Consider the following 22,873-nt stretch of genomic DNA (forward strand, 5'->3'; position numbering starts at 1 on the left):
GGGGCCCCGGGGACCCGAGATTCGGCAACAATAACTGATGCAACCGCCCCCCTTCCTTGCGGCACGGCTGGCGGCAGCGCCGGGAGCTGCCCCTCGGGAGCGCCACCAAGCCAGGCTTTAAATAGAGGCGCTGAAAACAGCCAGCAAAGTCCCTGGTCCGGCCCCAGCTCCCCGGGGGCCAGGCGGGAAGACCACTGCGCACAGGGGGGTGCCGGTCCCCACAGGGCCAGGGGTGAGGGGGGCAGGGCAGCCGACGTGACAGGTGCTGCCGTGCCCTGGGCCGAGCTGGGCGAAGGGGCCGCCCACACCGGCACACTCCGGGTCATGGGGGGCCCAGTGCGAGGGGCCCAGTGCGAGGGCTGTCCACCCCCCCCCCCCCCGCCGCAGTGCCCTGGCCGTCGGATGGAGTCCCGAGTCCGCCTGGGGAGCACCCCGAGGGTCTGAGCACCCCAGCAGCCCGCCCTCGGCAGCCCAGGCTCCCCCTCCGCTCTGCTGACCCCACGGGTGGGGGTCTCGGGGCAGGCGTGGCACCACGGGGGGCTGCGGCCACACACACACACACACACACACATACACACACACACACACACACAAACACACACACACGGGCACATGGGCAGCCGCCCAAGCCCAGTCTGTCTCGGGACCTCGAGACGGAGCAGAGCTGGTGCTGGCCAGGAAGAGGACAAGCAGCAGAGACCTCGGGGTGCGGTTGGGGGGGGACCCCGAGAGACCCCGCGTCACTGCACAGAACTTTCGGGCTGGCGGGCAATGAGGTCGCCCGTCCTGGGGGGCTGCCCGGCCGTTCTGCTCGACACCCCCGCCCGGCGCCCTCAGGGGGTTCCACTCTGGACAGGGGCGGGGTGGGGAGATGCAGGGTTCTCAGGGCCCCTCCCACCGCACAAGGGGGCCAGGAGGAGTGGTGGGGGTAGGAGACCCGAGACCTGGGGGCCGGTACTGTGAGGAGGGGTCCCCAGAGCAGGAGCTGGGGCCAAAGATGGGCAGAGGGTGCCGAGGAGAGGAGAGCTGGGGAGGGGAGTGCCCATGCCCAGGGGCCCCCATGGCCCCGACCTGCACAGCTCCCCGAGACTGAGCTCCCTGCATCCAGGGGCACCCACCACGCCTGCACCCTGCCGCCACCCCCACCCCAAGACACCCCTCGGAAGTCCCCCAGGGCTGCTGGCCCCACCCCAGACGCTGCCCTCTCCGGCCCTCAACTCTGCCTGCATCCGCCGTGTGTGGCATCGTGCCAGGGGAGGGCACGAGGCTCTGGGGGGGGGAAGGGGCAGTGGGGGTGTCTGGGGAGAGTGTGGGGGGTCAGAGCAGCCCTCCCCGCACCCCGCCCACCTTTATCCTCCCAGCAAACGGACTGACCACTTGAAAGGAGCATGGCACCAGTGCACCCTGGGACCGGACATGGGACCCCCGCCATCCTGCACCCCAGGGCTGGACACACGAAGTCCACCTGCCTGACCCTTCCCTGCCCAGCAGGCCCCGGGCAGCTGCCCTGCCCCAAGAGCTCGGTCCTGCTGCCACAGTGCTAAGCCCTGCAGGGGGGTGGGGGCCGGCCCGCCCTGCCCCGCCCCCTCCCGTGGTCTCCCTGTGGTCTGCAGGCCCCAGGCCAGCCCAGGAGAGCCCGGAGGACGCCCCGCGGGGGCCGCACCTCAGACACGTTAACACGGCCCTCCAGGAAGGCACAGTCGGCGGCGTTGTGTGTGCACACGTGACGGTACTTGCACCAGTGGCAGGGGAAGGAGCCGTTGACACAGGACAGGCAGCTGTGGGGAGAGCGGGGTGAGGGGCTGCAGCTGCTGCCCAGGCCCCCGGCGCTGCCAGGAGCCCACCTGGGACGACCCCCGTGCGCCCGGGCAAAGGCAAGGGCCACCACCAGGAGCCTGGCTCCTCCTCTCCCCAGAGGTCAGCCAGAGCGGGGGCCTGGGGGGTCTCCCTCCTGGGCTCAGCTCATGCCCCTCTCTCTCCAGCACCCCCCGCCACCCACGGACCTGCCGGTGCCCGGCCAGCCAGTTTCCCAGGGGACAGAGAACCTTTCTACCCAAGAAGCCCCCCCACATTACAACAGCACCCAGGGGAGCCCCGTGAAGGCGTGGGACGGGGTGGGCAGGAGCCCAGCCCCCAGACAGCCTCGCCCAGCTGGGCCCCGTCACCCCCAAGACCCTTCCAGGCCGCCACTCGCCAAGGGGCCCCTCGTGGGCCCCAGGCCTGCAGCCCAGCAGGAACCCACAACCAGCTCCCCCTGCCCTGCCGCCACCATCACAGGCCAACTGGCCTGGCCAGCAGAACCCCAGGGGCCGCGGGGACCCGGAGGCACCCGGAGCAGCAGGGGGCCACATGGCCTGTGTCCCCGCAGCCCCGCCCTCCCGCCCTGCCGCCCACTCACGCCTGGTGGACGCTGCAGTTGTAGAATACAAAGTCCACAGACGCGAACTTCTTGCCCGTCTCCTTGGACTTCAGGTAGAGCTTCACCGCGCGCTGGGCACCTGGGCACGGAGCGACGGCTGCTGAGGGCGCTGGGGGCCCCCGCAGGACGGCCCCCCGGGGGAGCGAGGGTGGCGAGGGCAGCCCCACCCCCACCCGCAACACCAGCGCCCCGTGGCAGCGCTCACCCTGGCCCCGCGTGATGGGCGCCACGTCGCGGGCGGCGGGCGAGCGGCAGTGGACCTGCCCGCCCTCCAGCACGCCCTCCGACTCCGTGAAGTCCTCGAAGGAGCAGTTGACGCCGGCCGAGAGGTCGGGCACGTTCCAGGCCTGCAGCACCAGCTGGGGGGGCACAGCGGGAGGGCGGGTGAGCGGCTGCCGACGCCCCCGGCCCGACCCCCTGCCCCGGCCCTGCCCCCCGCCCCCCGCCCCCCGCCCGAATACTCACCGGGACCTGGGACATGGTGACCGAGACGTTGCGGGGCTGCACGCTCAGCTGCACGCACTGCAGCAGGTCCGAGGCAAAGCGCTGGGGCTCGTCCGCCCGCTCACACGCGTCCTGCCGGGAGCAGCTGCGGGCACAGTGGCCGGTGGGCGGGGGAGGGGGGCAGCAGGGGCGCCGGCCCGGGACCCCCCGCCCAGCTCCAGCCTGGCAGGGGTGTGGCCGGCCCCGGGCAGCACCTGGAGACACCCACCCGCCTCGCTGTACCCCATCTCTACTGGGGTGCAACCGGGCCGGCCGTGGCTCTGCCAAGCTGAAGCCAGAGCAGCCGGTGCAGGTGAGACCAGGAGGAGCCGGGGCCCAGAGACCCCCTCCCCGAGCCGGTCACGCGCACTCACATGCTGTGCAGGACACACCAGCCGCAGTGGGGGTCCCGTGAGCCCAGACAGCGCTCGCAGGACGTGTACTGCACACAGCTCTCCACGGGCACCCGGGTCACCTGGCGGGGAGGGGGGCGCTTGGCGTCAGGCCCCGCCACAGAGCCCCCCCGGCCCATTCTCCCTGCACCCACGCAGCCTCTTCCCTGCAGGGGCCTGACCCTCAGCCCCAGGTTCACGGCGGGGTGGAAGAGGCCCCAAGGGAGCAGGGAAGGGGTCAAGCCCAGCCCCCTGCAGGAGGGGGGCGGCCGGCCGAGGTCAGAGGCCACAGCCTGGCGCTCGGGGCTCGCATGCCCCCCAAGTCCTACAGCTCACCCTTGCCCTGGGGGCTCCCCCCTGCGCTGATTCTTGAGAATATGCCGGGAACAGGGCCCTGCAGACAGTGTGGACGGAGGGTGGGGCCCCCGCAGCCACGCCCCCACGCCCGCGGCCCCCACCTGCTTCTCCGTCATGGCGTAGAGGTACTGGCGGTCGGGGCTCAGCACCAGGTCGCGCAGGATGGGGCTGCCCTCCTGGGCCACCACGCTCTCGTAGGCCAGGGCCGGCCGGCCGCCCGGGCTCGCCAGGTCCACCAGGATCTGCAGGGGCACAGGGGCCGGGGGGCCCAGCAGGCCGCCGTCACCGCCCGACAGGAGCAAGCGGAAGACCCCAGCCCAGCCCGAGGAGCCAGGGAGGGCTGAACCCACCCACCAACAGAGGCAGCAGCCCCGGGTGCGGGGCTCTCTGGGGGCTGCAGAAGCACAGCCCCCCGCCCCGCCCCCAGGCTGGGCTGGGCCCCTTGGGAGAGGGGGAGTGTGCGTGCACTTGCGTGCACGAGGGGGCTGCAGGGAGCAGGGGGCACCCGGGGGGCTGGCACGCCCTGGCCAGGTGGCAGGGGCGGGGGCCCGCGTGGCGGCGGTGCGGAAATCTATTCCAGATCCCCAGCAAACGGGGCGGTAATTAGCCAGCTCTTCTCCGAGTCGCGAGGCTGCAAGTATTTTTAGTCGCTTTTACCAAACAAACGTATTTAATTAACAGAGACACCCAGGGGGCTTCCAGAGATGGGGCTCCTGGGGCTGGCTCCGGGGCCCGGGGCACCGACCCCGATTCTCACGGCCTCCCCCGTGTGCCCACGTGGCCATCCAGCCCTCCCCGCCCCTCCCCCCTGCCCCCAGCACCCCCCCTCACGGGACTGGGGGCGCCCGGCCGGCTGGGGGGCCCGGCCAGACCCCAGGCCCCCGCAGCTCCAAAGGGGCGAGGACAGCCGCCAGGGTGGGGCGCTGCGTCTCTGGGCCAGAGGCTGCGGCTGCGGGAGGGGGCGGGCACATTCCTGAGAGCCCACGGCCCCCCCACATCCGCTCAGCTGCCTCCCGTCAGGCAGTGGCTTAAGTCAAAGCAGACGGGAGTCACTCAGGAACCGCAGGCCGGGCCCATGGAACGGGGTGGGGGGAGAGACGGGGAGGTGCGGGGGGGAGGAAGGGGGGCGGGGGAGGGAGAGCTGCCCGTCCGTGAGCCATCCCCTACTAGCCACACGGGGTGGGTGTGGACGGGGGTCGTGTTGGGCCCACACAGCCCAGCTCTGCAGTAGGGGCAGGGAAGGCCCACACTCTGCCTCAGTTTCCCAGCCTGAACAGACACAGCTACTGGGGGGAGGGGCAGTGCCCGGTTGGTGAGCAGGTGCCCAAGGCCAGTCACAGGCCTGTGGCCCCAGGGAGGGAGCACGGAGGGGTGGGGAGAGGGGAGCAGCAGCGGGGACGGGGCCCAGGCCCAGCCTTCCTCGGCCCCTTGGCACAGGGTGGGCGCTCTCCCACCCCCAAACCCAGCCCTCCTCATGGCAGCCTGCAGGGGGCGCTGCCCCCGTGTCGGCCCAGCGGGCTCCTGGAGCTGGACCCCGCCCCCACCTGACCCCTCTGCATGGGGGGCTGAGGGATCCCAAACGTTTCACAGAAGGCCGGGGCCGGGCCGGGCAGGCTTCCTCCCGGAGGTCCTGGGGGCGTGGCCCCGACTCGGAATGTCTGCCCTGGCCAGCGGCAGCCGCCCCCAACAGGTGCCCCCAACAGCTGACGCGGCGGGGGGGCAGGGGGCGGAGGACATACAGCCCAGCTGTCCGTGCAACGGGAGCCCATCTGTCCACCCAAACACACGAGCCAGCCCCGAGGACACGGGGGCTGCAGGGCGCAGGCAGACAGCCCAGAGCCTAGGCGGTGCCCGCCGGACTGGGCACTGGGCAGGCGGGGGGCTGGGGGCCCCTGCTGCGGGCCTGCAGGTGCCAGGGTGCGAGGCTCGAGCAGGTGCACCTGAAGTCTGGGATCCCCCCGGGAGGGGTACGGCGCGTGGCGGGGCCTCCCGGGGCGCGGGGGGCGCAAGGGGCCGGCACGGGGCCAGGCAGCTGGACTCAGGGCCAAGCGCGTGCCGACCGACTCCAACCCTGCCCACAGCTGTCCCCTCCAGGCCACCCACCAGGGGTGGCCACCCCACGGCAGTGCGGCTGGCGGCGCACCCAGGAGCCCCTCCCCGTGCAGCCCCCCAGCCCTGCCCCCCTGCCCCAGCCGGCAGAGCCAGCCCCGCTCACCTGCAGAGGGACCCGCCCTCCACTCCCAAGGCCGGGCAGGACCATCCAGCTGCCCTGGACACAGAGGGCAGCTGCAGAGTCCGCACACTCACCCAGGGCCGGCCCAGAGGGATTGGGTCGCTGCCTGTCCCTGGCCTCTGCCCGGCCTGGAGACCCCTCCCTCCCCCCCGCCCCGGGGCACCAGTGCTGGGCAGGCAAGGTGCAGAGCGCAAGTGGCCGCCTCCCCCTGCCCCCGCATGGCCAGCCACCCCCCAGAGAGGCCAGGACCCGAGTCACCCTGTAGGAGCACCACCGGGGCCCCAGGTTGGCGCTCCCAGGCCTCGGGGGCCAGAAGCCCCAGCTGCCGGCCGGCCGCCCCTGCACCCAGCACAGGGCCTGGCCAACTGCTCCGGGCAGGCAGCTGATGGGTCGGCCAGGTCAGCTGTCTGTCCAGCCAGGGCCACAAAGAGCCCATTCTCCGGCGAGGGCCGGTGGGGGCTCTGGGGAAGCTGTCTGGGCAGCCGGGCTGACCGCCAAGGCCGGCACGCGCACTTGTGCCCGGAGGCGGGGGGTTGCCCGCCCGGCCTCGACCTGGGAGGGGCGCATGCCCCACTCTGCCCCCCCAGGCGGCGGCCCCTCGTTCCCCGCAGGTCGGGGGCCACACCAGGGTCTGTCCCTGGAGCTAGGGGCCTGAGGAGGGTCACGGGGGCAGGAGTCCCCTCCCCTCGCCGACGATCCCTGCTCCCCCCACACACACTCGGAAGAGACAAGGCCCAGCCCCCTCCAGACCCTCCCCTTGCAAACGGAAAAAGCACCAGCACCTTGCCGGTGGCAGCGACTGGGTGCTGAGCACAGGGCCTGCGGCGTGGTGGCACCAGAGCCCCCCCGGGCCCTCCCTCCCACCACATCTCAGTGCAAGACACATGCAGGGCACAGCGGCCCAAGCAGGGGCCCACTCGGACCCTCCGTGCCTTCATTGGTGGCAGACAAGCCCCACGGCTGAGCAGGACTGGAAGCTGGTGGGGTGTGGGGGAGGGGGCTGCAGGGAGAAGCCCCTCCAGGGCTGGGCATACACTTGCCACCTGCTGAAGGGGACACGGCAGCCCCCCGCCCCAGCAAAGTCCCCAGCAGCCTCACTCCACCCCGAGTGCTCACCTGCCCTCAGGACTGAAGCAATCCCCTGCAAACCAGGGTCCCCGCAAAGACCAGCGGAGCCAGCCCTGGCCCTCCCCGGGGGCCCAGCCTGACCTCTGGAGGCCTCAGCCCGCTCGGCTCCGCCTCACGCTGGGGGCCAGCGCCCGCTCCTGGCAGACCTCCTGCCCCCAGCTGCTCCGGGCCCCCCATCCAGCCGGAACCCAGTGCCATGGGCGCCCCCTTCTTGGGAAGTAAACTTTGCCTTGCAAGTGCCCCCGCACCCCCCAGGAGGCTGCCCCACTGGGCTGGCCCAAGGCTGGGCAGCCGCTCTAGCCCTGCGGGCACCCGGGCATCCTTCTCTATGAGTGGGTCCAAGGCATGGACATCCCCGCCGACCTCCGGGCAGCGGGAGGCATGCTCGGGCCCAGCAGGGCAGAGAAGCCGGGCGAGTCCAGCTACCAGCACCCAGAGGAGGGGGAGAGGGGGCCGGGGCTGAGCAGGGCTGGAGCCCGTGGGCTCGCGGTAGCAGCTGCCCAGGGGCGGGGGCGGGGTGCAGCATGCTTTAGCGCCAGTCACCGCACACGGGCCACACAGGTGCTGGGCTGTGGGGGCCTTGCCAGGGGCCACTGGAGTTCAGCCTGGCCTCCCCAGCGCAGTGAGACCCCGTGGCCCAGGGAGGGGCTGCGACAGGAAGCTGAGGGGCCAGGGATGCCTGGCAGAGTCAGCTCAGCTCACGCTGTCCCCACGCATGCCCCTGACCTCCGACACGCAGCCGGGCAGTGGGGGGCAAGGACCCCCTCAGGGTGGGCAGAGGGGGCTTCTCTGTGGCAGGGGAAACAGAGGGACGGGGGCGCCTACGGGAAACTCCCGCCCCACCCCCCAGCAGCACACGAGCCTGAGCCTATCGCATCTCACACCAGGAACCCGCCTGCCTGCCCTGTTCGGGGGCGGGGAGGGCAGAGGGCCCACCCCTGCTGCCGCCCCAGGGGTCCCAGCCCAGACCGCTGCCCCGCAGCACACGGGGCTGGCCCGCCGTGCGCTTTCTAAAAACGGTGAGTGAGCTGCCAGCGTGGAGCAATCGGGATGTCCCACACAAAAGCACGCTTCCAGATTCTCCAGAAAAACCGGATGCTCAGGCAGACGCCCCGGTGCTGCTGGCACGGCCCAGGGCAGCCCCGCGTCGCCGCCCCGCTCTGGGCAGGGCCTGTCCCCAGCTCGGTGTGGTGGAGAGGGAGCGCGAGAGGGTAAGCGGAGCAGGCGCCAGGACCTGCACCTCCCCACCCACTGGGGCTGGCGCTGGGGACTCCCCCAGGTGCCGCCCCGGGAACGCCCCGCAGGGCCCTGGGGTGCCCGGGGAAGCGGGGGGAGGGGGTCCAGGCGGCGCTGCTGGTGGGGGCAGGTGGCAGGCAGGCATCTAGGGCCGCTCTGGCCCGAGGCTAATGGGCTGCAACTTTACACAGCGCTCGCGGGGGTTGGCCCACGGCCAGCAGCGTCCCTGGAGCCCCCAGTCACTTTGTAAAGCCTGGGAAGGGCCGGGCCCGAGGAACGTGGGGCGGAGCCAGCCTGGCGCCAATGGTGTGCAGGGGTCCGGGACGGAGCCCAGCAGGTCAGAGGGCAGAAGGCAGTGCCCACACGCTGAGACCAGGCCTGGACCACGCCCTGGAGGGGGCGATGGAGGGGCTGGACGCGCTGCCCGCAGAGCCAGACTGGAGCGGGAGTGGGGCTGGGCCGGGCGTGCATGCGTGTGCTTGCGTGCGCATGCGCGCAGAGCGGGGTGCTGAGAACCCCCAGGTCAGGGAGGCGCAGGGTGAACCGGTCTCGTGCGCCTCCCGCACCCTCGCGCCAGCTTCGGTGAGAGCCCCGGCTTGGGGAGGCCGAGAGGGCTGGAGAACCGGGTCCCCAGGAACCAGAACGCAAAGGGAGGGAGGGACGCTGGCAGGCGGGAGACCCCCAAGGCTGGCCCCCGGGCATAAGGCCCGCCGCCCCAGAATCGGGACTTCCTCCTGGAGGGGATGGGGGCGTCACCGGGGCGGGGCCCCTTCTTTCCGCCAAAGACCCCTGGAAGAGGGAGGGTGGGGGGCTGCATCCTGGGCCAGGAGCCCTGGGATCGGTCTCTGCTGCTGTGTGACTGTCCACCTGTCAGCTGGAGGACAGGAGGGGGTGGGGGCCTGGCGCTCACTGACAGCCTGATGGGCCGCTGCCCCCACAGTCTGCCTGGTTCTTTCTCTCCCGGCTTGTGGGGAAACTGAGGCTGGGGGAGGCTGGTGAATGGAAAGCCAAGAACCAGCTGAAACCCACCCATGGGTGTGAGACCACGTGTGAGACCCCCCCCACAGGCCGGAGACCCCAGGATCCCTGCAGAACCGGCAGGCGGCAGAGTTGGGGACACCCACCACAGGTGCCTCCAGAGCCCTACCGGGGTGGACCCCCACAAAGCCACAAGGAGGAAAGGACCGGGGCTGGGCTGGGGCTCTGGAAGGGGGAGGAGCAGGGAGACCCCAGCTGTGACTGAGCTGGACTCAGTTTCCTTCCTCAGGATGGGGGTCGGGAAGCAGCCGAGCATGACTGACGAGACATCCCGGACACCCCCTCCCATAGTGGGGCTGGGGCCTGGGAGTGCACAGGGGTGAGGTGGGGCTGGGGCCTGGGAGTGCGCAGGGGTGTGGCAGGCCTGGGAGTGCGCAGGGGTAAGGTGGGGCTGGGGCCTGGGAGTGCGCAGGGGTAAGGTGGGGCTGGGGCCTGGGAGTGCGCAGGGGTGAGGTGGGGCTGGGGCTGGGCAGTGCGCAGGGGTGAGGCAGGGCTGGGGAGTGCGCAGGGTTGAGGCGGGGCTGGGCAAACCCATTCTCCCAGCTATCTGGAGTGCCCTGTGGGCACAGACAGCACCTCAGCCAGTAGTCTGCCGCCTCATGCGTCCACCTGGGGCCCCCCAGCCTGCTTCCTGCTGGAGGACGGACTCTGGGGGGCCCCTGGCCCAGGTGGACCCTGCCAGGCCCTGCCCTCATGGTCCCTGCAGGCAGCCTCGCAGCAGGGGGCAGGGGGGGCAGCTCCGTCCCTGGCCCCGGGGGTGGTCGACTGAGCTGAATCAGCTCCGACTCCGCTGGGGACAGCGGTCATCCCGCCCTGCCGCCCCCCGCCCCGTGGGGCTCCCTCTCCCGAGCCCAGGCCCCCGAGAAGTGGAGGAGATGCCGTGTCCCCAGCACCCCGCCCGCTGTCCCCCGGCTCCAGACGGCAGGGGTGGGGCGCGGGCGCTGCCCTTGGCCTGCCCTTGGCCTTGCATCTCCCGCAGGCAGTGCTGCCTCAGCAGACACTGGATGCCAGCGAGGAGGGGTGCGGGCTGGCCGCCTTCCGGGGGTCACGTGTGCCAGCACTGCTGGGGGCCGGGGGCGCGGGCCCCTCCCCAGCCCCCAGACACAGGCTGGGGCTGAGGGAGGAGAGGCCAAGAGGGGGCCCGGAGGGAAGTGGGGCCTGGACGTCCTGGCCAGCCGGACCCCCGTGTCCCAGGCCCCCCCGCCGCTGACCTTGCGGATGCGGCCGCTGCGCGTGCCGGCAAAGACCACGGTGCGGCCGCGGTAGGCGTAGGCGGCCACGGCGCTCAGCCCGTCCTCCCGGTCCACGAACAGCGGCGTGCCCTCGATGGGCACCGTGCCGCCCAGCGGCTGGTTGAAGTCCTGCCCGCAGAAGTCGTCATCGATCTGCAGGGGCTGTGGGGAGAGCGGAGAGGCGGGGGGGGGGGTCAGTGGGGGCGGGGCTCTTGGACCCCCCCACACCAGACCAAGCACCAGATAAAGGGGGCCCCCACGCAGCAGGACCCCCACACGCCCAAGCCCCCCGTGGCCCGCCGGAGAGAGCACAGATGGGAAGTGACGAGGTGGCCGCAGCGATGGGCACTCAGAGGGCAGCTGGGCACACAGTAGGGCGACGGAGTCAGGGGGAAGCCAACGGCACGGGGAGGGGCTGGCTGAGGAGGAGGCTGGAGGCCCAGGGGCGGTTCCAGAGAAGGCAGCGAGGGCAGGCCCAGGCGGGGAGGGGTGGGGTGGCGGAAAGGGGAGTCAGCCCACCCACCATGGCAGGGCACAGGCCCGCGAGGAGCAGAGCAGGCTGAGGGGTCCGAGCTGGGCCAGGCACAGGCCCACAGGAGGAGCAGGCAGAGGGGGGCTGGGCTGGGGAGGGTTGGGTGGACTGAGATGGGCCCAACTGGGGTCCAGGAGGAAGAGGAGACGAGGGCTCTGAGGAACGGTGGGCATCATCCCGGGGGCGGGGGGAGAGGAGGCAGGGACAGGGGTGGAGAACAGGACACACTGCCCCTCGGGAGAGGCCAGGACAGCGCAGGGGTGAGGCAGCCACCCCTATAAGGCCGGCCCCTGGTCTGATCCCTGGCACTGCGTACAGGGGGCCCCTGAGTACCACCGGCTTCAGCCTGAACCAGCTTAAGCAGATCTGGAGGCTGCCAGCCTCAGGCACCAGGGGCTCCTGGGGGGGACCCCCATCCCGGCAAGACACCCCACACCCCACAGCACAGCTGCAGGCATGAGAGGGAAGGGCCTGGGGCACCTCACCACCCCGTGTCCTGAGGACAGACCAGTGTCGCCCCAGTGCAGGGAGCGGGGAGGAAGGAAGGGGAGAGGGAGGGCCCTGAGAGCCTCCTGGACGCGGAGAAGCCCCTTCCACCCGGGCAGGAAACCGAGGGGGTCCCAGAACGCAGCTGGCCAGTGCCGGCCGCCAGGCCTGGAGACGGCGGCAGCGCGTACCCAGACAGAGCAGCCGAGAAGGTTCTAGGGCCGACAGAGTGCCGAGGGAGTGACGTCACAGAGGGGTCCAGCCCTCAGCACCCAGCGAGAAGCGGCAGGACCTCGAGGCGCTGGGCCCCGGCAGGGGTGGGGCCGCAGAAGGCCGGTCCGTGGGAGCGTGCCGAGTGGCCTCCCAGGACAGGTGTGGATGCGGCACCTGCTGCACGGCAGCCTGTGACCGGAGTCACAAATATCCAAATGGCCTTTGTCAGGGAAAGCCGACCTCGAGGGTACTAGGTCGGAATTCCAGGGCCTGGAGGACACAAGCACCTCGAAGGCTCTAGCAGTGACAGGCTCCGACTTCCTGGAGAGCACCAGTACTCCGAGGACAGGCACACCCAGAGCTCTAGTACCGAGCGAGGACTAGCACCCAGGGAGTTCTACTCTCTAGGGGATCTTAGTTCAAGAGTACCAGTACCTACAGGGTACCAGTGCCTAGAGAGGTGAGGTACTTAAGGATCTCAGTTCCTCAAGAGTGCTAATAGTACCTAGAATACGGATACCCAGAGGGCTCAAATATCCAGAGAGTACTGCTGCCTAGGGAGTTGAGTATTTACAGAGATCTGGAGCCTAGAGAACACCACTACCCAGGGAATACTAGTGCTAGAGAGTTCTAGTACATAATACTAGTACAGTTCTAGTATATAACACTAGTATCCAGAGAATACTAGTGCTAGAGAGTTCTAGTATATAACACTAGTACCCAGGGAGTACCAGTGCCAGAGAGTTCTAGTATATAATACTAGTACAGTTCTAGTATATAACACTAGTATCCAGAGAATACTAGTACTGGAGAGTTCTAATATATAACACTAGTACCCAGGGAATACTAGTGCCAGAGAGTTCTAATATATAACACTAGTACCCAGGGAATACTAGTGCCAGAGAGTTCTAGTATATAACACTAGTACAGTTCTAGTATATAACACTAGTACCCAGGAAATACCAGTGCTAGAGAGTTCTAGTATATAACACTAGTACAGTTCTAGTATATAACACTAGTACCCAGGGAATACTAGTGCCAGAGAGTTCTAGTACATAACACTAGTACCCAGGGAATACCAGTGCCAGAGAGTTCTAGTACATAACACTAGTACCCAGGGAATACCAGTGCCAGAGAGTTCTAGTACATAACACTAGTACCCAGGGAATACCAGTGCCAGTGAGTTCTAGTACATAACACTAGTACCCAGGGAATACCAGTGCCAGAGAGTTCTAGTACATAACACTAGTACCCAGGGAATACCAGTGCCAGAGAGTTCTAGTACATAACACTAGTACCCAGGGAATACCAGTGCCAGAGAGTTCTAGTACATAACACTAGTACCCAGGGAATACCAGTGCCAGTGAGTTCTAGTACATAACACTAGTACCCAGGGAATACCAGTGCCAGAGAGTTCTAGTACATAACACTAGTACCCAGGGAATACCAGTGCCAGTGAGTTGTAGTACATAACACTAGTACCCAGGGAATACCAGTGCCAGAGAGTTCTAGTACATAACACTGGTACCCAGAGAATACCAGTGCCAGAGAGTTCTAGTATATAATATTGGTACCCAGAGAATACTAGTGCTAGAGAGTTCTAGTATATAACACTAGTACCAGGAGATTCTAGTACCAGAGAGTTCTAGTAGATAATACTAGTACAGTTCTAGTATATATCACTAGTACCCAGGGAATACCAGTGCCAGAGAGTTCTAGTATATAACACTAGTACCCAGGGAATACCAGTACCCAGAGAGTACTAGTACTTACACAGTTCTTAGTTTCCCGAGAGCACCAGTACTTAGAGGGTACCAGTGCCCTGAGTTGTGGTACTTAGAGGGTCCTAGTTCCTCGAGCGTACCAGAACTTAGAGGGCACGAGTATAGCCAGGGAGAGCCAGGGCCTGGAGGGTCCCAGTGCCCAGAGGCCTCCGACACCAGAGACAGCCACACGCACCGGCCAGTACCCGGAAGGCACCGAGACCCAGAGGCGGCACCGAGGAGGTGCCGGACGCAGCCGAGACGGCGCAGCCGGCGGGCCTGGGCTGGGGCACTCACCGAGTTGATGCAGCCCAGCTCCTTGTTGAGCAGCCAGGGCAGGGAGAGCTTGCCCTCGCCGCGGTAGCAGGACTGGATGCGCTCCTTGATCTTCTCCTTGATGGCGCGGAGCGTGAAGAGGCACAGCACGGACTCGCGGGGCGGCTTCACGCGATTCTTCTGGCCCTGCGCGAACACGGTGAACAGCACGTCCTCGTCCTCCGCCAGGCCCAGCTGGCGGGCCAGGGTGCGGCCTGGCCGGCTCAGGTAGGCGTCCTGCACCAGGCGGTACTCCACGCCCGCCTGCTCGCAGCCGATGGGGAACTCCACGTACGAGTAGAACTTGGGGTCGTCCACGCAGAGCCGCACGATCTTGGAGGTGAAGAAGTGCTCGCCGGCCGCGTCGGGCGAGGTCAGCTGCGTGTCCAGCTGCAGCGTGAGGTAGTAGACGAACTGCTCGCTGCGGAAGCTGTACACGTAGTAGATGTCGAAGGCGGGGAACTTGGACAGCGTGTCCGACGGGATCTTCAGCTGCGAGGACACGAACTCGTCCTGGTACACGAAGCCGAACATGTCGGCGTCCTCCTCGTTGGCCATGAGCCGGCGGCTGGACAGCGTGGGGAAGTACTCGGACTTGCCGTCGATGGGCGTGCCCACGAAGAGCTTGGCCTGGCCCTGGCCCGGCGGCCCGGCGATCAGCACGCCCGCCATGCTGCCCGCCTCTCGCACGCTGGACAGGTAGTGCTCCTTGCGGTGGTGGGGCTCGCCCAGCTTGAAGAGGTCGTCCAGCCGCAGGAACTGGCAGATGCCCTGTGAGGCGCTGCCGCAGGCCAGCAGGCGGTTGGCAGCATAGTCCAGCAGCAGCAGCTTGTTGACGTTGTCGGTGCTGCCCAGCCCGTGCGGGCACGACTGCACGCTGGGCGGCGGGTAGCACTTCTCGTTGTCCTCCACGGGCCCCGTCACGTGGGCGCGCAGCAGCGTCAGGTTCCCCGACAGCTTGTAGATGCGGTTCACGGCGCCCACGTACACCTCGCCCGTCTGCTCGTGCACCACCAGGTGCGTGAGGCCCCAGTCCGTGGCCGTGAAGGTGCGGAAGGCAGGCCGCGGGCCCATGCCCGCCCGGGGCGCAGCTGCCCGGGTGCCCCCCGCCAGCAGCAGCAGCAGCAGCAGCGGGGGCGGCGGGGGCAGCGCCCGGGGGCTCAGACGTGGCAGCTGCATGTCGGGCCCGGCCTCGGGGTGCAGGGGCTCAGGTCCTTCCCGCGGGGCCGCGTCTCACGGGGCCGGGAGCCTCCGCCCTGCGGGGAGAAGGAGCAGAGGGTGGGTGGTGAGTGGGCACAGCCCTCGCCAATGGGGACGGGAGCCCCTCTCAGCCTGAGACCCCCGCCCCAGAGGAGCCGGGGTGCAGAGAGGCCCCTCCTGGTGTGAGGGCCTGTGTGCAGTGCGTGGCACCGGGCAGACCTGGGGTCCCCAAGACTAAGCCGATGGCCACAAGCTGCCTCTGGATGTTCAGGGACAGAGTCCAGGGATAGAGCCCAGGGCCTAGGAAGGAAGGCCAGACGACCCCCAACTGGAGGCTGTGACCTCTTGTCTCAGAACACACCCAGGCCTAGGGCACACGGACCTCCCGCCCCCCGCCCCAGGCCCAGCACTATCCCCTTGGGGGGCTGACCCTGACCTGTCACAGCCCCCCCTCCCACCACCCGGAACCCGCATCTGCTCTGCACAGGAGCCACAATGGCGCCACCCAGCGCGCCGGTTGGGAACCTGATCAAAGCCCAGCTCCTCGGAAAGGGGGTGGGGGGCCACCCAAGGGGAAGGGGAGTCGGAGCCCCCCAATCCCCACCCAGGCTTCTGAAAAGTACAGCAGCAGCAACTGGACAGGGGCTGAGCCAGACTGCCCCTCTGCAGTCAGCGGGCCCTGGGAGGGGTCACTTCCTGCGGCCAGCCTCAGTTTCCCTATCTGTAAAGCAGGGGAGACTAACAACTCCTTTCATGGATGAGAGGAGGACATGCCCAAAGGGGCCATCAGCAGGAACATGCCCAGGTGCCATCAGGGCCCCACCCTGGCCGGTGACAGCAGGGCTGGAGCCCCAGCGATCCCAGGGTGCCCATTTAATAGGTGGGAATGCTGAGTCCCCAAGGAGGCAGGCTGGGAGCTGGCCCAGGACAGCAGGAGGCTAGACAGGCTGGCTCCTCCCTGAAGCCCGTGGGCTGGGGTCCCTCTGCAGGAGGACCCCACATACTTTGCAATCCCTCCAGCTGGTGACAGCGGTGCACCCCCGACCACCCCCGACACTGACTTCCGACCTACAGCCCAGAGGGTCCACGGCTCACTGTGCCCAGCCCCACTGACCCCGTTCTGTGAGGCAGAGCCTGGCCTGTGAACGAAGGAACAAACGAGCAGGAAAGGATCTGCTCCGTCACTTCCCACACCCACTTCTGAGGTGGGGAAACTGAGGCTGAGATGGATGGGGGCCGGGAGGGGGCAGTTTTCCACCCGGGCCCCAGAGAACCACGTCGCACAGCCTCCCTGGCAGGCCGGGCGGCCGGCGTCTTTCCCGAAGCTCTCTGCCCGGACAGCACCCGGGAGCGCGGAGGCTGGGAGAGGCCGGGCACCGCCCCCTGGATCTCAGGAGCCCAAGGCAGTGGAGGAGAGGAGCAGCATGAATCACTCAGTTTATCAGTTCAAAGCAGGCCTACAATTACCAGGGGCCGGGCTCGCCCCTCCCCGGGGATAATTACACAGGTCTTAATGCAATTACGGGCCCCACTTTTTATATTAAACAGGAGGGACCCGCTGGGAGAAGCCACTGTCCCGACTCCAACAGGGGCCCGAGTTCTGAGTTCCGTGCGTCCCTCGTCCCTCCCACCCTCAGCACGGGCTGGCCGCCGAGGGGACCCGAGCCCCGAGGGGACGCCCGTGGCCTCCAGCTCCCCGGGGCCTGCCGAGACCCTGCGGTCATCGCCATGTTCTCACAGACACAGGGCTCAGACTCCAGCACCCCAAGGTCACGCAGCCAGCGCCGGCAGGACAGGGCTGGGCTCCCACGCTCCCCCAGACACCGCGATGCCCAGCCAACCTGCCGGGGCCTGACTCCCACACGCCTCGCGTCTGCCCAGGAAAACGTTCCTCTGTGCCAAAGTGGGGGCGGGGGGGATAGCCCCAGCAGCTCCCGGGCCCTGTGGGCCGGGCGGGCACCTCCAGGGCCTCCCCACCTGCTCTGGACATTGGGGTGCTGGGGTGCGGGGGCAGAGCAGCGAGGGTGCAGGCGGGGCCGGAGTCCAGGGGGCCGCACAGGAGGCAGCCCAGGTGGTGGGCCATGCGGGTCAGAGCCCCACGGGGGAGGGGCAGCTGACCTACATTCAGTGTGTCCACGGGGCGAGGTGGCCACAGCAGCGTCCAGCCCCCCTACCCCTCCCCACACCACCCAGAGAAACAAAGAGTCTTAGAGCCCCTCTCCCTGAGCTCCAGGTCCCTGAGGGGGTGAGAGGGGACTGAGGAAGGGGCTGTCCCACTCCCAGGGGAGGGAGCTGTCCCGTCACCGGCACCCTCAGAGCAAGTCCCAAGACACCCGGGTCTCACTCCTGACCAGGATCCGGGAGACCCCTCACAACCCCTCACAGTTAATCACCCGGCTCCTACCCAACCCCCCTCCCGCTAGGCGCCCCTGCTCTGGGGACCTGTGGGGAAATTACACAGGGACCCCAAGGGCTGTGTGCTCCGTGCCGGGCCCCACAGCGGCAGGCTGGCCTCGCTGCCTCCTCCCCCACTGCCGGCAGGCGGGCAGTATCCCTGCCTCTCACCTCTGCCCGCTGGAACGGGCGGGCAGAGTCCCGGCACCTGGGCTGGCCTCACACACCCCGAACCAGCCTGCCAGCCTGCAGACAACGGGCCCCACAGCCCAGAGGGGCACCAACCCGGAGATGGAGAAGGGGCGGCGGCAGCTCGGAAGGAGAGGGCCGGGCAGCACGGAGTGGCCGGGCGAGGGGCTCCGGGCAGAGTCCCCCCTCCCCAAGCGCTCCGACGCACACACCCCTTTCTTTCAAGGGGCGTGGCCCCAGCACCCCACAGCTGAGCCGGGGGCAACTGAGGGGGTTCGGGGCGTCCCGCCCGGTCACTCCGCACCCTGCGCCCCTCGCCCGGGCCGTCCCGGGATCCCCGGAGCGCGCGCCCCGGGCCTCCCGCGGCTTCCCCGGGCCGCCCCGCCGCCGCGGGCGCGCGGCTCTCCAGGCCCGGGACTGTCCAGGAAGCAATCGGAAGGCCGGGAGGGAAGCGCGCTGACCCTGGAGAGGCCCTGCGAGGGGGCAGCGGCGGCCGAGGCCCGAGCCGGCGGGCGAGCCGGGGCGCGGGGGCGCGGGGCGGCCTGCCGGGCGGCACCCCCGCCGCCCCCTCGCCGCCGGCCCGGAGCGCGGCCCGCGGGCCCGGCGCGGACACGGACACGGACGCGGCGCCCCCGCTCCCCGCGCCCCGCTCCCGGGCCAGAGGGGGCGGGCGCGGGCGTCGGTCCCGGAGCCGCGGCTCCAACTTCCACCGCGGCGCCCCGGGGGCCGGCCCAGGGCGCAGCCCCGCAACCGCCTCCCTCGGCTCCCGCGGCCCGGCCGGCCCGGCCCGGCGGCCGCGCCGCGCAGCTCAGCCCGGGCCTGCCCGGCCCGGCCCGGCCCTGCCCGCGGCCGCACGTCCGAACCCGAGGTCCGGCGGGCCGGGCTCGGCCTGGGCACCCGCAGGGCCCTCCGGAGGGGCCGCCGCAAACTTTCTCCCGAGCCTCGAAGGAGGGGGCAGCGGCCGCCCCCGCCCGCCGCCCGGGGCGCTGCTGTCCGGGGCTCGGCCCGGCCGGGCCGGCGGCCGCGGGGCCTGGACCGGGTCCGACCGCGGCCGGGCGGGGACGCGACGCGCCGAGCGCCGGCGCCGCGGCCGCGCCCGGACACACGCGGGCGCCGGGCCGGAGCCGCAGGGACCCGCGGAGCCGCGGACACGCGCGCCGCAGTCCCCCCGCGCACGCCCCCCGGCCGCGCCCCCGCGCCCCGCGCCCCGCGCCCGGACCCCCGCGCTGCCCCTCGGCGCCGCGGGCCAAGTTGCGCCCCTACTCACGGGCTGCCCCGGGGCGCGCCCCGCCGCCGGCCATCGCCGCGCCCCGCCGCCCGCGCGCCGCCGCCGCCCGTCCGCCGCGGGGCCGCCCGCGCTCCGCTGCGTGGCCGCCGCCGCTGCCCAGCATGAATGGGGCGCCCAGCGCCGCGCGGCTGCGGACCGGCCTCGCTCTCGCCGCCCGCCGAGCGCCGCGCCGCGCGCATGCGCCCCCCGCCGCCGGGGGGCGGGGCCGCGGGCGGGGCGCGGGGCGGGGCCGCGCGCGGCCTGCAGGGGGCGCTGTGCCCCGCGCCGCGCGCCCGCCCGGGCCCACCGCGCTGCTTCAAAGGGCGATGCGGCCGCCCGCCTTAAAAGGCCCGGCGCGAGGGGCCGTGTGGGGGGCGGGGGGGGCGGCGGGGGGCGCGCGCGAGGGGCACGGGCGCCGTTCGCGGAAGGGTAAACTGAGGCCCGAGCCGGGTAGGCACCGGGGGACGGGCGGTGCCGGCGGGGGCCCCTCTCCGGGCCCGAACGCGCGCCCCGCGCCCCTACCCCGCCCCGCCCCGCCCGGGCGCCGGGAATTCGCGGATGGGGGCGGGGCCCAGGAGGAAAGTTGGGGGTCCCGCGTCCGGAGCTGGCCGTCCCGGAGCGAGGAGGGCGCGGCGGACGGCCCGGGAATGGGAGCGTCCAGGGCGCGGAGCGGGAGGGAGGTGGTGTCGCAGCTGGGGCAGGTGATGCCCCCGAGCGCCCTGCGACCGGGCTCTGCCCTAAGTCGCGGCCCAGTGTCCCGAGCCCCCCTGAAGGCCAGCAGGCACCGCCCCTCGGAAGGTCACGGGGAGGGTGGGAACCTGCAGAGCCGGCTGGCGGGGGCCCTGGGTCTCCGCCCTGGGTGCAAGCCCCTCCTCCCTGCAGAGAATCGCTCCCACGGGACTGCCCTCCTGTGACCCCCGCTGCCTCCTTTGCCCTGGGTGCCCTCCTCTCCCGGGCTCAGCCCAGCCAGGTCCGTGTCCGTCTACACTGGGCGTCCCCCACTATGTTGCCCCCACTCCAGCATGGGGCCACCTGCTGCCCTTGGGGCGCCCCCCAAGTGCCAGGGCCGGAGCAGGTGTGTTTAACTGGGGGAGATAGCACATGGCACCCGGGCAGTGGGGCTCACCCTCTCCAACGCTCTGGTGGGCTGTCCGCGGGGCTGGAGCCTGAAGGAGCGGGTGGAGCCTGGGTTCTTGGTTGCCCTTCATTTGCCCGCCCTGAACCAAGGCGGGCTGTTGCTGCAGGGGTCCGGTCGCACCAGCGCAGCTGACCCTGCACAGCCTAGTCTACTAGCAGACAGGTAGACTGAGGCAGATGATGACTTAGGTGCAGCCTGTGGGCTCCAGACAGCCTCTCAGCTCACTACACACCGAGATATACACTCACATACATACATACATTCACACACTCGCATATACATTCAGCACATATACATACACATACTCATACATGCACATTCACATATACACAGCACACATACGTATACACACATACTCATACATACATGCATACATACCCATATATATACATTCACACTTACACAACACATACACACTAATGCGTTCACTCACTTATATACTCATACACATCACGCACTTGCATGCACACATATACCAACACAATGCACAAATACACACTCACTTGCATACACATATAGTCAGATACAAACATATATGCACATACACAAATTCACTTACACTAACCACACACAACAGGCACAATACACACATGCACGCACACACACGCACACACACACACACACACACACACACCCCTCACCCAGTATCTTCCTTCCTTGATGATTCTGAGTCACGGCTGCTGGGATATTTGCTCCTGGTGTCACAAGTGGGGTCTCACTTTTCTCATCCGGGAAATGGGCAGCACCCATCGCTCCCCAGGCTCACCCCAGTTTCCTTCTGTACCCCCTCTGCTCCCCTCACCCCTTCCCCTGCCCCTGAATCCCCCAGTCCCCAGAGTTGTCCCAGGTCACACTTCTGGCACCTGCCCCCTGTCTTCTGCTGACGTCACACTCCCAGCAGTGATAGGGGCTCCTGGGCGGTAAGACCCGGGCACCGGGTGGCCCCCAGTGCCCGGGGTGCTGCAGAAAGTGAGCAGGACAGAGCAGAGTCTCTGCCTGCGGACGGCTGGGGCCTGGGACGCGCCTTCCCCGACTCCTAAACTCAGAGAGAAGGAAGCCGTGACCCCACCGGATTGCCTGGACACCGACTCCTTTCGTTTACCCAAAGTTCCCAGTGTGGGCCGGGTGCCGGCATGCGTGAGCCTGTGCACCGCGTGATCCCCCGCCCCTGGGGCAGCCCCCACCGCACCAGTGACCGGAGGGGAAGCAGCAGGAGCGGGGATTTGGGCAAAGACACTCGAAGCCTGTGGTGTGTTTCAGAGGATGGGGGAAGCCCAGGAGGGGAGTCCCCGGGGCCTGTGCCCCAGAGAAACGGCCCCTCCCTGCGGGCCCAGCAGAGATGCAGAGTCAGGAGGTCAGCACAGATTTGCACCCTGGCCTGCAGGCTGGGGGCTCCCCACCTCAGATCGCGGGAGGGGAAGTGAGTCAGCAGGCTGCAGCTCGGCCCCCTGAGCTTCCTCTGCGGGTTTCGCCTCTGTGGCTGACGGAGTTCAAGAGGCCACAGGCTGTGGCTGTGTGTGTTGGGGGGCGGGGGAGGCGCAGACAATGCCCCTGGGCGGCTGTCAGCCCAGGCTCCGCGGAGGGACCCGCTTCTGCACAAGGAGGGCTCAGGGCTGTCAAAGGAGTTGCAGTTTCCAACCCCTGCCCCCTCCCCCAGACCCTCCCCCGCCCCACACCCTCCAAGCCTGCACCTCAGCAGGGCGAGGAAGGACTCCCGGGAGCAGTGTCGGGGGGGCCCTCAGCACCCTGGGGCTGGCTACTCCCCCCCTCCCAGGCTCGGGTGGACAGAGCCCCCTGATTCCTGCCTCCGAGCAGGTGCTTCTTAGGGCGTCCCTGACCCCTGGGTCCCAGCTGGGTGGGCAGAGGCTGGGCACCTGCGGCCACCAGTGGCCACTGTCTGCAGGAAGTCCACTCTGGACAACAGGGCAAGAGGGGGCTGGGGGCAGGGGCTGGGGTCAGAGAGGAGGGGACCCCGTGGCACCACACAGAACCCTCCCCAGCCGACAGGCCTGGTCCTCCCTCCCGACGACAGGCGTGGTGCTGGGCCTGGAACGGGGAGGAGGCTGCCCCCCCATGGCTCCTCTAGCCCCCCCAGCCCCTGTCCTTGCCGCCCCCACCCCCACTCAGGAACAGACACTCGGTGGAGTAGGAGCTCCGAGGGGCTGGTGAGTGCAGGAGGCGAACAGAGCCGGGCAGAGACTGGGCCATGCTGGGGCTGCTCTCCCACGGGCCCTGCTGGCCAGTGACCTTGGCAGAGCCAGGAAAGTGCTCAGGATGGAGCCCCCTGGTCTGTGCGCTCCCACCAGTCCCGTGCCAGCGGTTGGCACCCAGTGGCCAGATCAGGCAGCTTTCTCGAGCGAGCCAGGGTGCGGGCAGGATGTGGGGACTGGCCCCTCAGAGCCCACGGGTAAGTAAGCAATACCCACGGGCTGGATGCAGGGCATGCAAAGCCTCTGCAGCCCTGGGTCCATGGTGCCCACCTGCTAACCGGCATCTCCCATAGTGCCCTGCGCTCTCCCAGGGTGCCCAGAGCTCGCTCAGGGTGTCCTGAGCTCTCACCTGTCCAGCCTCTGGCTCCACAGAGGCCGTGAATGGCTCCAGCCCTGCCAGGCATCTTCTGAAATGCACCCCCACTCCCACCCCCTCCGCCAGGATGGCTCCCCGCCTGCAGTGGCCTCCACCCACCCCACACTTCACTGGGCTTCCTGTTCCCCACCCCGAGCCTGGGCTCAGGGCTGCCACCCTGTTCCAAGGACACAGAAGCAGCCCCCCTGGCCCGCCATCTACTCCCACTCTGGCCTCCCGGCTCTGCAGGGGCCACTGGGGGGACTGGCTGAAGGGACAGGCTGGCAGGGAGA

The 22,873-nt window shown here is 69.0% G+C and overlaps 1 protein-coding gene across 2 annotated transcripts in view; it reads right to left on the reverse strand.

Moving 5' to 3' along the window:
- The window catches only part of PLXNA1 (plexin A1), a 37,455-nt gene extending 18,508 nt beyond the window's left edge, over nt 1-18,947 (reverse strand). For both annotated transcript variants that reach the window (XM_055135114.1, XM_055135113.1), the window contains exons 1-9: nt 18,878-18,947; nt 13,810-15,083; nt 10,498-10,680; nt 3,753-3,893; nt 3,277-3,377; nt 2,885-3,008; nt 2,625-2,778; nt 2,399-2,498; nt 1,664-1,778 (exon numbers count right to left, since the gene is read on the reverse strand). In XM_055135114.1, the coding sequence (XP_054991089.1) occupies nt 1,664-1,778; nt 2,399-2,498; nt 2,625-2,778; nt 2,885-3,008; nt 3,277-3,377; nt 3,753-3,893; nt 10,498-10,680; nt 13,810-15,006 (2,115 nt within the window). In that variant the 5' untranslated portion in view covers nt 15,007-15,083; nt 18,878-18,947. The remainder of the gene's footprint in view (nt 1-1,663; nt 1,779-2,398; nt 2,499-2,624; nt 2,779-2,884; nt 3,009-3,276; nt 3,378-3,752; nt 3,894-10,497; nt 10,681-13,809; nt 15,084-18,877) is intronic.
- Nucleotides 18,948-22,873: the final 3,926 nt, after the last annotated feature.

Source organism: Sorex araneus, chromosome 4 (genome assembly GCF_027595985.1).
Source record: "Sorex araneus isolate mSorAra2 chromosome 4, mSorAra2.pri, whole genome shotgun sequence".
Lineage (NCBI taxonomy): Eukaryota > Metazoa > Chordata > Mammalia > Eulipotyphla > Soricidae > Sorex > Sorex araneus.